Source organism: Cervus canadensis, chromosome 22 (genome assembly GCF_019320065.1).
Source record: "Cervus canadensis isolate Bull #8, Minnesota chromosome 22, ASM1932006v1, whole genome shotgun sequence".
Classification (NCBI taxonomy): domain Eukaryota; kingdom Metazoa; phylum Chordata; class Mammalia; order Artiodactyla; family Cervidae; genus Cervus; species Cervus canadensis.
The window spans coordinates 9,438,257-9,453,432 of record NC_057407.1 but is presented as its reverse complement, the minus strand read 5'-3'; the positions used below and the strand labels follow the sequence as shown (position 1 = coordinate 9,453,432).

The 15,176-nt window shown below is 38.0% G+C and overlaps 1 protein-coding gene across 1 annotated transcript in view; it reads left to right on the top strand.

Moving 5' to 3' along the window:
* The window catches only part of PRKAR2A (protein kinase cAMP-dependent type II regulatory subunit alpha), a 70,665-nt gene that overhangs the window by 31,968 nt on the left and 23,521 nt on the right, over positions 1–15,176 (top strand). The window contains exons 3-6 of the mRNA XM_043443441.1: positions 2,010–2,062; positions 4,502–4,585; positions 9,799–9,905; positions 12,765–12,918. Of these exons, the coding sequence (XP_043299376.1) occupies positions 2,010–2,062; positions 4,502–4,585; positions 9,799–9,905; positions 12,765–12,918 (398 nt within the window). The remainder of the gene's footprint in view (positions 1–2,009; positions 2,063–4,501; positions 4,586–9,798; positions 9,906–12,764; positions 12,919–15,176) is intronic.

The window sequence follows — 15,176 nt, the reverse complement described above, 5'->3', positions numbered from 1 at the left end:
GCCTCCTTACTGTGTGCCAGGCACTTGTTTACTTGGATCCTTACAACAGTCCTCAGAGCGGAATCACCAGCTCCAGTGTGCAGAAGAGAAGGTGGAGATTTGAAGTAAACCAAGCCAGGTCACACAGTTATTGCAAATAATTGAGGATTTTTTTAGAAGAAAAACTTTTCCTTAGCTATAATGACCTATTATACTAAAGCTGTTGTGAGGAAGGAACAGGTTTGTTGCTTCCTGGGTAACACCAGTGATCACATCTAGACATTCTTGGCAAAATAGTTTATGAGTACACTAACTTTTTTATTCATTACATAATTCACTGTGTCTACTATTGTCATCCCTATGGGTAAGATTTTAAAAGCATGACTTGTATTGACATCTCCAATTCTAACTCATCTAGTGTTCTGTATTGTATTAATATTCCCCTTTTCTCCAGTAAAAAACTAAGTGTATATTTGTTTACTCACAGCTGTAGTACACAGAGGAGTTTTGGAATTATTGTACCACTGCCATCATCAATTCTTTTTTGTTGTTGGATACATCCCACTGAGGGTGGATGGTCAGAGTATTATGTTCAGAAGCTACTTAAAATCATTCCTCTTTCCTTTTCTGTGGTTATGTTATCAACCTGATATGTGGTTAGGGTCATTTGTTTTTCTTTGTATTCAGTTTTTGGGTTCCTCCATCCTTATCAAATTTATGTTAAGAATATGTAAAACATTTTAACAGGGCTTAAATGTCAAAACTATATAAACTTTTGTTCTCAGAGAAGTTTCATTCCTTTCCCTACCCTGTCCCTTTTTGGTTTCTGCCTACCTTGTAGGAAACAATTTTATTACTTTTTTGGTTTATCCTTCTTTTGTTTCCTTTTGGAAAAATTAATACATTAAAAATTTTTATATGGGCTTTCCTGGTGGCTAAGCTGGTAAAAATGCAGTGTGGGAGACTTGGGTGCGATCTCTCAGTCGGAAAGGATCCCCTGGAGAAGGGAAAGGCTACCCACTCCAGTATTATGGCCTGGAGAATTCCATGGACTATAGTCCATGGGGTCGCAAAGAGTCGGACACAACTGAGCAACTTTCACTTCTGTGTATGTGTGTATATATCTCTCTCTCATATGTGTATATATATATATATATACACACATACTTATTTATTCCCTCTCCCCACCATTTTTAGCTCTGCTTCTTTCTCATGGAAGTCCTTCTTTGTGGAAGGAGAGTCTGCTACGTATTAATAGTATATTCTTCACCTTTTTTTGCCTTTTTTCCCATAGAGCTGACTGTTTATTAGCCAATGGGATTCTTTCTCAATCTTTCTCATAGCTGAATTATTCAAATGCATACTTATGTCATTTATGATATCATGGTATTATAAACAAATGTTTGGTTAGCATTGTCTTTTTTTTTGGTTAACATTTTTTAAATCTTTGAATTTTGATAAAGACAAGTCCTGCAGCCCACTAGTACAAACACAGATTACCTACAAAGAAAACCAAGTTGGCTTTGAATTATATAATATTGTATTTATAACAGAGCCTGACAAATAGTATTATATTTATTTTGTTAAAATTCATTCTTTCAAGTCATTCTAATACATAATGAGGTTGAGATATTTTGATTTTTTTTCGTGATTACTCCAATTCCATATCCATATGTTTATATTGCATGTATTGTGCTTGGTGGTTTTCTGTTCCTGCTTCATAGCTCAGCAGAGACAGTACTTCCTTGCTTATCCTTGCCACTACCATAGAATTTAGTAGATGATGTTTTTTATGGTTTCTCTTCTATTTGGACTACCAATCCCTGGATAGCTGACTTTTCATCACTAACAGAATGCCTGGCATTACTAGGTACTTAATATATTAGTTAATTGAAGGAAGGGGTTGCAAAGTTCATTATAGCTTTAGAAAACAGTGAACAAAAGGAAATTATGTTTACTTCCTATTTTCCAGTAAAATACACATCTGTTTTATTCATTTTTCTCTTTATTTTTTTTCTCTCCAACTTTAGTCTGTGCTGAGACCTATAACCCTGATGAGGAAGAGGAAGATACTGATCCAAGGGTAAGAACTGCAGCAAAGGTATTAGGTAGAATAATTTCAGTCCCCACTCACTCCCCTTCTCTGTGTACCAAGTCTAATCATGCTGATATTTAAAATAAATACAGATTAAAATCTCAGCATATTGTCGTTTATCTAACATACTGACAATTATTAAGAAGAATAGGAAGCAAGATTGGTTGAGGATATGATAAGAAGGGGTGCCTAGCTGTAGCTGTCAGCTTTATACTTAGTCAAGCCAACTGACTCAGCAGTTACCTGCAGGAGAATTCATGCCTACCAGTTGGATCCTTCCTAAGGATCCTTTCTAGGGAGGTTATTGCAGTATTGTAATAGTGAAAGATGGAAGCAACATAAATGAACTAAAATAGGGGTTTCCAGGGGCTAAATTATGGCACATTCAAATCAAGAAAATCTGAAGCCATTGGAAATGATGGTACAGGACTGGATTTAAGGACATGGACTGTTGTAAATTTGAGGTACATTTTATACAGCATTTTGTAATACAAAAAAATTTTGAGTATCTATCCATCTTCATACCCATTTACTTGTTTACTTATTTGTACAAAGATTTATGCCTGGAAGGCATACACCCCAGATTTTAACAGTAGTTGTTGCAAGACTACAGTTGATTTGGGGGTTGCTTTTTCAAAAACTCAGATTTTTAAACTATTATATAGTTAACAAGTTACTTTTATAAAAGCAAATTTGAACCGTCTTTTTAAAAAGATTGATGTTAAAAAGAATCTTTAATGATCTTTCAAATATGCCTTAAAGTGAGCAGACTAGAAAAGATTTCTGAACTATTCTAATAATAAAATGCTACCATTGTGTGAATATAATAGACATGTAGGTTTTTAAATTTTTCATTCTTGATGTTATAAAATTTTGAAAAGACTTTTAAAAGTTAAAACTTTTTCAACTGACTAATATTATAAATTTAAATTACTTAGCACTTTGACATCTGTTATTTCTGGTCTAAATTAAGTGATGTAGATTTTTTAGGGTGAAGACAATATTTAGGATGGTGCTTAATAGGTTTTTCAATTATAACATCGTTGCTGGGCAATAATTCTTTTTTAGTTCGAAAAACAAGCATTGACTATCTATAGTATTAGTGGTAGTAGTAATAATTATTGAGCACCTACTGAATGCCGGGTTCTATTTTAAACACTGCCTGTATCAGCTCATTTAATTCTATGGCAACTCTGATTTTGTAGGCACCACTAATATTACTGGTAATACTAAGTTTGTCGATGTTTGAACTCCTGCTCATACAGTGGTTGTTTACTTGCCATCTCCATTTAGATTTCAATAGACAGCTTACAGTAAGCTCCTGATGATTTCCACTGAGACATTCTTTCTCACCCACAGTCTTCCCCAGCTTATTAAATGGCAGCTCTATCCTTCCTGTTGCTCAGGTCCAAAATTTTAAGGTCACCCTCAGCTCCTCTTAATTTTTTATACCCGCATTCAATTTTTCAGCAAATCCAGTGGGCTCAGTCTTCAGATCATATCCAAAATTCCAGTACTTCTCAACACCTCCATGGCTACCACCTTGATCATAAGTTTAACACTAGGATAATCTCAGATGCTTCCTGGCTTCTGCTCCTGTGTCCCTCAAGGCTGTTCTTCACTTAGGAACCAACTTGAGCCTTTAAAATCATCAGTCAGATCTCTTTCCTTCCTCAGTCAGAACCCTGAGATTGCCCCCATGTCACTAGAGAAAAGTTCCAGTTCTGTGATTTACGTTGCCCTCCACCTAACCCCCAAACCAGGTCTCTTCCTGATCTTTTCCCCTCGCTCTTTGTCAGTCACACCTGTCTCCTGGTTTTTCTCAAACATGCTATTCACCCAACATATTGTTTCCATTTGCTGTTCCTTCTGCTTGAGGTTGTCTTCACAGAGACGTCCACATGACTCACCCCCACAGGTTGTCCTCAGTTCCTTAGGGTCTTGACACAAAGGTCACCTCCTCAGGCCTCATCTGGACACAGGCCTGCGTGTGCACACACTTTTAATCACCCTGCCCGGCCTTATTTTTCTCCTTGGCCCTACCACTCTCTACCATACTTCATGTGTTTATTGATGGTGAGAGCAGGTGTTTATGTCTTGTGTTCACTGCTCTGTCCTCAGAGCTGAGATGGTGCCTGGCACCTAGCTGATGCAAATGTTTGTTGAATGAATGAACGTGTAACCTTCTGCCTTACGGATGGGGATTCTGGGGCTCCCAGCGGATAGCTGACTTGCTGCCAGCCATACCCCCATCCCATTGCCTGTCCACGATCAGGGTGCTGCTTGGTATTTGTATAAAATTAAAATTATGGTAAACATACTCTTAATTTTTCCCATTTTTAGGAGAAAGAAATATTTTAATTTGTAAGTTAAGTAATATTTTTAAATGGAATATTAAAATTTCCCTTGTTTTCTTTGGATTGGCAGGTGATTCATCCTAAAACAGATCAACAGCGGTGCAGACTTCAGGAAGCTTGCAAAGATATTCTTCTCTTCAAAAATCTTGATCCGGTAGCACTGACTTTGTAAAATATTTTTGTCTTTTAGCTTTTCATTATTTAAACAGTTTTTAGCATCTTAGCCACAGCCATATGAGGCAATAAAACCTTAGCTTCTTCTTTTGCATTGTGTTTAGCACTATAGCTAAACACAGATGACTTTTAATATTTCTCTGAACTGCTTTGGTACTTCCTCCAAGGCAGTACGATTTGCGGACCATGCATTTGGGTCATGTCAAAAGGAAATGCTCAGGTTTGCATGACCCTGGCTTAGTTCGGAGGATCTTTATTTATGCTGCAGAGTAATTTCTCTAAAGATGCCAGTGTGGTGTCCTCCTTACCAGTAGCAGTTACACACTGGAAGTGGGTGACTTCTCACCTCTTTGGTGTGAGGCATCTCTTGTGATTATTCTCAGTTTAGACCCCAGGACTGGGACACACAGCGTGGTATGTGTCTATTGGGCTCCGCACAGGATCTGTGTGTGCCTGTCTTCCCCTTCTTGGTGAAGATGGAGAACAGGGCTGCCTCCTGAGCACAGAGGTGCTTCAAATTTCCTATTTCTTCAGTACTTTGAGGGCCATGTGCTGAAGGCCCATGGATGACTGAAGTGCTGGGCCTGCTGGGGAATCCCAGAATGTGCAGAGACAGAAGGGATGGGAAATAGAATTTTCCTACTACCCAGTTCCTGCAAATAAAGTCTTCTGAAGATATTCCCACAGCCCTCTGGGAACTGGATTGGTCAGACATGAGTCCATGATGTATTCCTGGCGTCTGTAAAAACCAGACTGTTTGGTAGCTTTGTGGTTATAGGGATAGCTGGAACTTTAATCAGAAATCTATTAGTCTAAGACTGAATAAAACAAGAACAGTGAGTTCAAGGAAAGGCTGGTTGTAATAAATACTAGTCTGTCTGTTGTTTTCCCTGGAAGACCCATCTGTATCAATAGAAAAGGGACTTACTTCTTTATCTACTGTGAATAAAACCCCTGGTAAATGTTATACTAGCAGATGTTCCAAAGGAAGTTGTTATGTCAGTCTAGTATTCAGATTTTTCTTAGTGATGAAGAACATCATTTTACCATTTCAGTATTGAAAAATAAATTTTTCAAATTTAATTATATTTTTCTGACATTTTATCTTGAAAATGTTCAAATACAACGAAGTGAGAAGGGTTTTACAGAACATGTATTTATCCTCTGCCTTGATTCTAACATTAACACTTTACTATGCTTGTTGTGTTATATGCCATCTACCCTCAACAAAGGGGTTGGCAACCTTTTGCTAGAAGAACCAGATGTGTGCTGTGCTTAGTCACTCAGTTGTGTCCGACTCTTTGGGACCCCCTGGACTGCAGCCCACCAGGCTTCTCTGTCCATGGGGATTCTCCAGGCAAGAATACCAGAGTGGGTTGCCATGCCCTCTTCCAGGGTATCTTCCCAACCGGGGTATCGAACCCAGGTCTCTCTCATTGCAAACGAATTCTTTACCATCTGAGCCACCAGGGAAGCCCATAGCAAATAGGAAACATTTCTGTCACAAGTGCTGAACTTCATTATTGTAGCAGGAAAGCAGCCATAGGCAATGAATAAATGAAAGTGTATGGCTGTGTTCCAGTAAAACGTTTACAGTCAGCTGTTTGCTGCCCTACATTAACCCATCTTATTTTTTTTGGATAGTGTCAGTATAGTTGCCTTAAAAATTTTGGTATTCATATCATGAACTGGAGTTCAATATTTGTTTGTTGCTGTTTACATGTAATGAAACGCATGCATGAGTTTTAAATGTACATTCACTTAGGTTTGACAAATGTATACCTTTAAGTAATCCAAGCCCCTGTCAAGAATATAGAATTTTGGGGACTTCCCTGATAGTTCAGTGGCTAAGACTCTGCAGTCCCAATGTAGAGGGCCCGAGTTCAATCCCTGGTCAGGAAACTAGATACTGCAGTTAAGACCCAGCACAGCCAAATACATAAAAATAAATATTTTTAAAAAAGAAAGAAGATTATAGAAGTTAGGACTTCCCTGGCGGTCCAGTCGCTAAGACTAAGACTGCACTCCAAATGCAGGCACTTATCAGGGAGCTAAAGTTTCGCATGCCACACAATGTATGCAGCCAGAAAAAAGATACAGAATATTACTACCACTTCAGAAACTTTCCTCATGCCCTTTCATGATCAATTCTTGTTCCCCTCCCCATAGAGGCAACTTCTATTTTGATTTATTCTACCATAAATTCATTTTGCCTTCTAGAATTTCATGTAAGTGGAATCGTACAAGATATGAAATCATATAAGATTTCATATAATAAATCATACAAGATTTCTCTCTGTTGTGAGAAACTCCTTTTGCTCAGCACAATATTTTTGAGATTATTTCGTGTTGTTCAGCATTCCATTTTATTTTTTCATTTGTTATTTTGAACTAGTTTTAGCCTCACAAAAAAGTGAACATAGTAAAGAGTTCCCATATGGCCCTCATCTAAGTTCCCCCAATGTTAGCATCTTACATAACCATGGTACAGTTATCAAAACCAGGGAATTTACATTATTAAAATATCATTAATTAAACTAAAAACCTTGTTCAGATTTCATCAGTTTTTTCCCTAATGTTTTTTTTTCCCCATAGTTAATGATCCAGTCCAGAATCCCATATTGCAACCAAAATCCCATTTTGGTTGTTATTTTTCCATAGTCTCCTCCAGTTTCTGATAGTTTTCAGTCCTTTCTTGTATTTCATAATCTTGACAGTTTGAAGAGTGCTGGTTAGTTACATTATAGCATATACCTCAATTTGAATTTGTTTGATGTTTCTTCACGATTGAAATGTGGTTGTACATCTTGGCCAGGCTACTGTAGAAATTATACTGTGTCCTTCTCAGAGGATCAGCTCGAGGGATCCATGATGTCAGTGTGTCATTGTGCATGATGTTAGTTCATTCCCTTTTATTTCTGAGTAGTATTCCATTATATGAAGATGACAGTTTGCTTATTCATTTTTCTGACAATGGATACCTGGTCTATTTCTTGGTTTTTAACTCTTGATAATAATGCTGTGGACATTTTGTGCTCTTCAGTAAAACACCCGAGGACAAAAATAGCTGAGTCATAGGGTAGATGTATTTTTTATTTTATAAAAAACTGCTGGATCTTTTTCAAAGTGATTTTACCATTTTTTATTCCTTCCAACAATATATGATATTTCCAGTTGTTCTATATCCTTACCAACTTTTGATATTATCCGTCTTTTAAAATTTTAGCCATTCCAGTGAGTGTATTTGTTTCCACTTTAAAAACAATTTGCTTTTCAAACTTTTGTGTTTAAATTTTCAAATTTACGGAAAAATCAAAACTTGTGTATATTCTTTACCTAGATTGACCAGTTGTTAACGTTTTGCCATATTTACTCTGTCTCTTATGTGTATATGTATGCACATATATAGGTACGTATAAACTGCTTTTTAAGGTCCTGAACCATTTATGAATATATTGAGGACATCATGGCTCTTAGCCACTAAATGCCTTAAGTTATATTTTCCAAGAACAAAGATATTCTCCTCCATTAACATACTATCATTATTAAGCCCAAGAAATTTAACACTGTTGTAATAATAATATCTAAGTACAGTCCATATTAAGCTTTTCCCAGGAAAGTTTTCTATAGCTTTTTTGTTTTGTTTTCCAGTCCTGAATCACATGTTGCTTTTGGTTGTCATGGCATGGCTTTAGTCCCCTCTAACCCAGAATGCTTCCCCCATATATTATTCTATATCTCATGACACGGATGTTTTTGAAGAGTCTGGGCCAGAAGATTTGTTACTCAGAACATGAGGCTGCCAGTGGACAGGCCACAGGCCATACACACCAGGTGTAGATTACCTATAATTAAATGTGAGGTTTCAGGCAACACTGGGCTCACACTCCACATGAATGTGGACACGCAAGTAGCAAGCCTTCTTTTGTAGTATCTGTCAGCTTGTACAGTATTCACCACCCATGGAACTATGGAACTAAAGAGCTGCTTGTTGGTGATACATTATTTTAAGTAGCAAAATGCTAAATCATATGGAATTATTCAGCAATAAAATTATTTCCTTGCCAAGCCTTCAATCCACATTCCTCCAAAGAGAAAGTCTTTCTGTGAGTTGAAACTGGTCTCTAGTGCTCCCTAACAGTCACTGGGGCTTCCCAGGCGGTGCTAGTGTTAAAGAACCTGCCGGCTAATGCAGGAGACATAAGAGATGAAAATTTGATCCCTGGGTTGGCAAGATCCCCTGGAGAAGGGCACAGCAACCCACTCTAGTAGTCTTGCCTGGACAATCCCGTGGACAGAGGAGCCTGGTGGGCTGCAGTTCATAGGGTCACACAGAGTTGGACACGACTGAAGCTAACTTAGCATGCACATATGCTCAACAGTCACTGGCAGAGGGATGCTGGCCCTAGACTGAGACCACTGTATTGTTAGAATTTAATAGCACTGTTTTGTTTTGATTATTTTAATACTTGTTGGTGCAGTTACCTTCTGGTTATTGCAGGTAATACTGGTAAATCATTGTATGTGTTGTATATAAATAACTATAGCAATATTAAGTGTCTGATAATAGAGCTTATTTATTAAGTACCTATTATGTGATAAATATTTTCCGTAGATTTTTCTCCTTTAGTCATGAAAGTTGATGAGCTGGAAGCTATTTATTAAACACTTTTTTGTAATGAAGAAACAGACTCAGATTAAGTGATGTGCTTGACTAGGAAGGGCAGCTGTGCTGCTCCACGAGATAACCTCTGAAACATCTCAGTCTGTTAGATTTGATGATCCTGTTAAGATCAACACCTGTAGGAAGGTGGCGTCATAACATTACACGTGATACAGTAGAGCCATCATGGCTGTCCGCGTGTCATCAAGGCAGGTGACAGTCTTGTGGGTGTGGCTGGATGAATAGGCACCATGGTTTAGATGCCTGTTTTCATGTAAATTGTAGAAATTTTTTTTTTCCCCCCACAAGCGATACTGCCTCAGAGCTTGGTAACTGGGCTGTGTATGTGGACGTGCAAAGCTGAATGGCCACAGGAAGGCATTTGTTTCAGACCCTTAGATTTCTGCTTGGATGTGGGGGATAGTCTGATGTGAGGACTTCTCCCATGTAGTCACCATCTGAGATAAACAGTTTATTTTTTTCCCTCATAAATGTTAAGGCCATCTTTTCTCCTTGTGTGTTGCCTGCAGGAACAGCTATCCCAAGTCCTTGATGCCATGTTTGAAAGGACGGTCAAAGTTGATGAGCATGTCATTGACCAAGGAGATGATGGAGACAACTTTTATGTCATTGAACGGTAGGAGATGGTGTTCTGTAGTTGTACACCTGTGCTTAGTAAGATTCGCGGTTCAGGGCAGGTGCTTTACCTTGCGCCTTGTTCAGCCCGGACAGGACTGAGGGCCAGTGAACAAGCTCCTCAGAGTGTGCCGCCTCCGCCCACAGCCCGCCCTTCTCTGTCTTTTGCTGCCCTGAGGCCTCAGTACAGCACGTACTTGGGTTGCACTATCTGCAATTAGGTGAGCTGTGCAAGATGCCTTTATAAACATGCTATTTGCAAGTGTCCGAGAGAAGTCATTTCCATGACACTTTATTGTCATCCAGATCATTCAGTCCTAGCCTGACTTTATACTTGAGTGTATTTCCTCAGCCTCCATACCTCTGGCCCCTTTTGGCTCTGTCCCAGGTTTAGGTCTGTTGGGAGACATGAAACCTGGGGGTTTAACCTGCTCACCCTGGGGTGTCCTCACCTCTTGAGCTGTTACTATTGACACCATCTGGGGGACTCCCTCTGACTCCCTCTCAGTCCTGAAAAGAACACTCTCACCAGAGTTTAGGATCAATAAGATGTTGCTTCACCGGTATCTTCCATTAGTTATTTTTCATTTTGTCTTTTCAAGTAATTTCACAGTTACAGAATTGTTACACAAATAGTACAAAAAATTCTTAGAAACCTAGGTTCTCCGGGTTAATGTTTTACCAGATTAGCTTTGTGTTTGAAAGTAAGTTGCAGGTATAAGCCCTTTTATCTCCAAATATATGTATATATTTCCTAAAATAGGACATTTTCTTACATAAGCATAAACCAATTATGAAAATCAGATACTAACATTTTATACAGTACCCTCATCTACTGTGCAGATCTTATTCAATTTTTTCCAATTGTTTTCCTGATTTTTAAGGGTCTTTTTATCTGTATCAAGTAGCTGTACTAGATTCAACTGTCCCCTTTCTTATCGAAGCCTTTTGCTCATTCAGAAAAATGTTCAAGAATGTATTCCTTAGATAACTTTTGGGCCCTTGATACCGTGACAAATGATTCCAATTAGAGTTAGGGAGGAAATGTTTTATTTAAAGAGGAAAGATGATACAAATAATATAGTCTTAAAGAGTCTTTTACTTTTATCTGTCATGCTTAGGCTTCCTTCATAGAATTCTATGAGTAGTGGCAGAAAAAAATTTTTAAGTTATATCACCACTTCTTTGCTTCTTGTGTAACATGTGATACCTAGTGATTTTTATCAGACACGTGGAGGCTCTTTGTAGGAAATTTAAGAAAAAAAAAAAACAAGCAAAACAGGGAAAAAAGTAATTTTGCCCTAATTTTATCACCAGAGTATATTTTTTCTTTTTTTCCCCTTTGCCTTACTGTTTGGTCAGATCCATTACCCCAAATTTGGTTCAGATATCAAGACTGATCATACCACACACACAGACTAAAAGGCTATGAAAAGATTGATCATTCTCATAATGTGTGTTTTAAAGGTGAACAGGGTAGGTTCCCAGGAGGTTCAGAGATGACTTGACGCAGCACAGAGAGGTGACTGGCTTGGTATTTCATGGTATTAGAAGGTAGAGCTGAGGTAGAGTACTCTTGTATGTGGGCAGGCTCTTGTCTGATTTGGATTTCCCATAAACACCAAATGAGGGGGCACCTAAGTTTTCTTATCAACTTTCCCAGATGTGAGACAGAAGAGGAAAAAGTATTGGAGTGGTAGGGCTTCAAAGCTGATAACAATCAAACACGTAAAATGTAGTTAACGCTTTATTAAATTTATATATATGTTTTCATGTACATTGGCTTGATTTTAAAAATCTGTTTGAAGTGGTTTGCCATAGGATACAATATTATTCTATGTCATCATTTATATTGACTGCATAATATCAATATAGACATATATTTGACCCATCTTATTGTTAGCAGATTAAATTGTGATTTTTGCTGTTATAAATATTACCTGGTGAGCATCCTTGCAGTTAAATATTTTCCAGTATCTTCTATTATCTCCTTTAGAATGCCTAGAAATGAAATTACTGTGTGTAAAAGGGTCTCTCCAAGGAATTTGTTCTGTTGTTAATTATCTTGGAGAAATTTGGAAATGTTTACATTTGCTTCAGTGGTGTATTGAGAGTGCCTATTTCTCCAAATGCTGTCCATTGTGAATATTTTTCTTTAGCCACTGTTAGTGAACACTCAATGGAGAGAAAATTGTATTTTAAAAAAATTTTAATCAGTTCTACATCCTAGTTTTCAACAGACTACAAAAGAAAACCCAACCAGTCATTTCAGTACCTCCGGGAAAAGCATTTGACAAAGTTTAGCACCTTTTCATGGTAAAAACTCAGCAAAATAGGAGTAGGAGGGACTTTTTTTTTTTTTTTAGAAGGGACTTTTATCCGATCTAATTAAAGGTATTTATTTTAAAAAATCTATAGCTAACTTCATACTTAATGGTGAAAAACTGAATGTTTTCCCTTTAAGATGGAGAACCAGAGAAGCATGTCTGCTTTCACCTCTTCATGCAGTATTACACTATAGGTCCTAGCTGATGCAATAAAGCAAGGAAGAAGAGGGAGTGAGGAAAGAAGAACTGATGGGAGGGAGGAAGGGCATACAGGTTGGAAAGGAAGAAAAATAAAGCTGTCTTTGTTTGTGGATGACATGATCCTCTAGAAAATGCCAAGTTCACTCATTAGAACTAATAAATGAGTTTAGCAAGATCTCACAATACTAAGTCAAATGCAAAAATCTATTATATTTCTATATACTAGCAAAAAATCTGTTGGAATTCCCCCAATAACAACATTGTATATCATATATACCTTCTATTCGTGTATACCTGCCCATTATAAATGAAGTTGTTTCTTATATTTCCAGGGGAACCTATGATATTTTAGTAACAAAAGGTAATCAAACCCGCTCCGTTGGTCAGTATGACAACCATGGAAGTTTTGGAGAACTAGCTCTGATGTACAATACCCCGAGAGCTGCTACCATTGTCGCCACTTCAGAAGGCTCCCTTTGGGGACTGGTGAGTTAGAGAAATCGTTCTCCTTGCATAGCATGGTATTACTCTCCCTGACTTCTGGGTCTCTGTCCTTGGCTGTTTGTTCACAGTATATTTTATAGCTGGTTATCTGAAAGACACTGTGGAAGATTTTAACCTATGTGTTTTTCCATTTCCCTGAAGTGATTTGTCAACAGACTGTTTATTCCAAATTACATGGAAAAAACTGAGTCTTGTGACCTAGCAGTTGTGTCAGCTCTTACCGCATTTTCTTCTTATGTTTTTATCAGATAAGCAGAGAGAAGAAGGATAACTACAGAAGAGACCAGTCTAGAAAAATAAGTGTCATTGAAAGCTCTGCCAAAAATGTTTTCCATCTCTAACTATCCTAGGACTAACTTTTCACTAACAGATGGTGTTTGACCATCTGTTTATTCATTGGTCCATGCCAATAGTCAGTAGATTTAGATGACCAGAAAGGCTGACAGCCATGTTCTGGGAAACAGAACTTTCCCAGAATATCTTAGGCATTGACTGCTAAGGTCCTATCCTCTATTAATACATGACCCACCTTGCATCCTTCAGTATCAAGCCTTCAAAATATATAATTTTTCCTTCTTAAAGGAATCATCCTCTTGTACAAATTCCAGATTTCGTTTTTAAAATGTTCACCTCTATGGTAATTTGTTTCCATTTACCCTATAAGCAGAATTAAATGTATACATTGAAATTATCAATATATTTCCTAAAAAAAAAAAATCACATTTTAAAGACATACTAAAGCACTTTATTGTGCTATACTAGTGCAGAATTAAGAATGCTCCTAAAAAAAAAAAAAAAAAAAGAATGCTCCTGAGCAGGATTTTGCAGAAAGAATGAAGGGATAGAGCCAAAGCAAAAACACCCGGTTGTGGATGGGACTGGTGATAGAAGCAAGGTTTGATGCTATAAAGAGCAACATTGCATAGGAAGCTGGAATATTAGGTCCATGAATCAAGGCAAATTGGAAGTGGTCAAACAGGAGATGACAAGAGTGAACATCGACATTCTAGGAATCAGCAAACTAAGATGGACTGGAATGGGTGAATTTAACTCAGATGACCATTATATCTACTACTGTGGGCAGGAATCCCTTAGAAGAAATGGAGTAGCCATCATAGTCAACAAAAGAGTCCAAAATGCAGTACTTGGATGCAGTCTCAAACACGACAGAAGGATCCCTGTTCGTTTCCAAGGCAAACCATTCAACATCACGGTAATCCAAGTCTGTGCCCCAACCAGTAACACTGAAGAAGCTGAAGTTGAACAGTTCTACGAAGACCTACAAAACCTTCTAGAACTGACACCCAAAAAAGATGTCCTTTTCATTATAGGGAACTGGAATGCAAAAGTAGGAAGTCAAGAAACACGTGGAGTAATAGGCAAATTTGGCCTTGGAGTACAGAATGAAGCAGGGCAAAGGCTAACAGAGTTCTGCCAAGAGAACGCACTGGTCATAGCAAACACCCTCTTCCAACAACACAAGACAAGACTCTACACATGGACATCACCAGATGGTCGACACCGAAGTCAGGTTGATTGTGTTCTTTGCACCCAAAGATGGAGAAGCTCTATACAGTCAGCAAAAACAAGACCAGGAGCTGACTGTGGCTCAGATCATGACCTCCTTATTGCCAAATTCAGACTGAAATTGAAGAAAGTGGAGAAAACCACTAGACCATTCAGGTATGACCTAAATCAAATCCCTTATGACTATACAGTGGAAGTGAGAAATAGATTTAAGGGACTAGATCTGATAGAGTGCCTGATGAACTATGGACGGATGTTCGTGACATTGTACAGGAGACAGGGAGCAAGACCATCCCCAAGAAAAAGCAATGCAAAAAAGCAAAATGGCTGTCTGCGGAGGCCTTACAAATAGCTGTGAAAAGAAGGGAAGCGAAAAGCGAAGGAGAAAAGGAAAGATATACCCATTTGAATGCAGAGTTGCAAAGAATAGCAAGGAGAGATAAGAAAGCCTTCCTCAGTGATCAGTGCAAAGAAATAGAGGAAAACAATAGAATGGGAAAGACTAGAAATCTCTTCAAGAAAATTAGAGATACCAAGGGAACATTTTATGCAAAGATTGGTTCAATAAAGGACATAAATAGTAGGGGCCTAACAGAAGCAGAAGCTATTAAGAAGAGGTGGCAAGAATACACAGAAGAACTGTACAAAAAAGATCTTCATGACCCAGATAATCACGATGGTGTGATCACTCACCTAGAGCCAGACATCCAGGA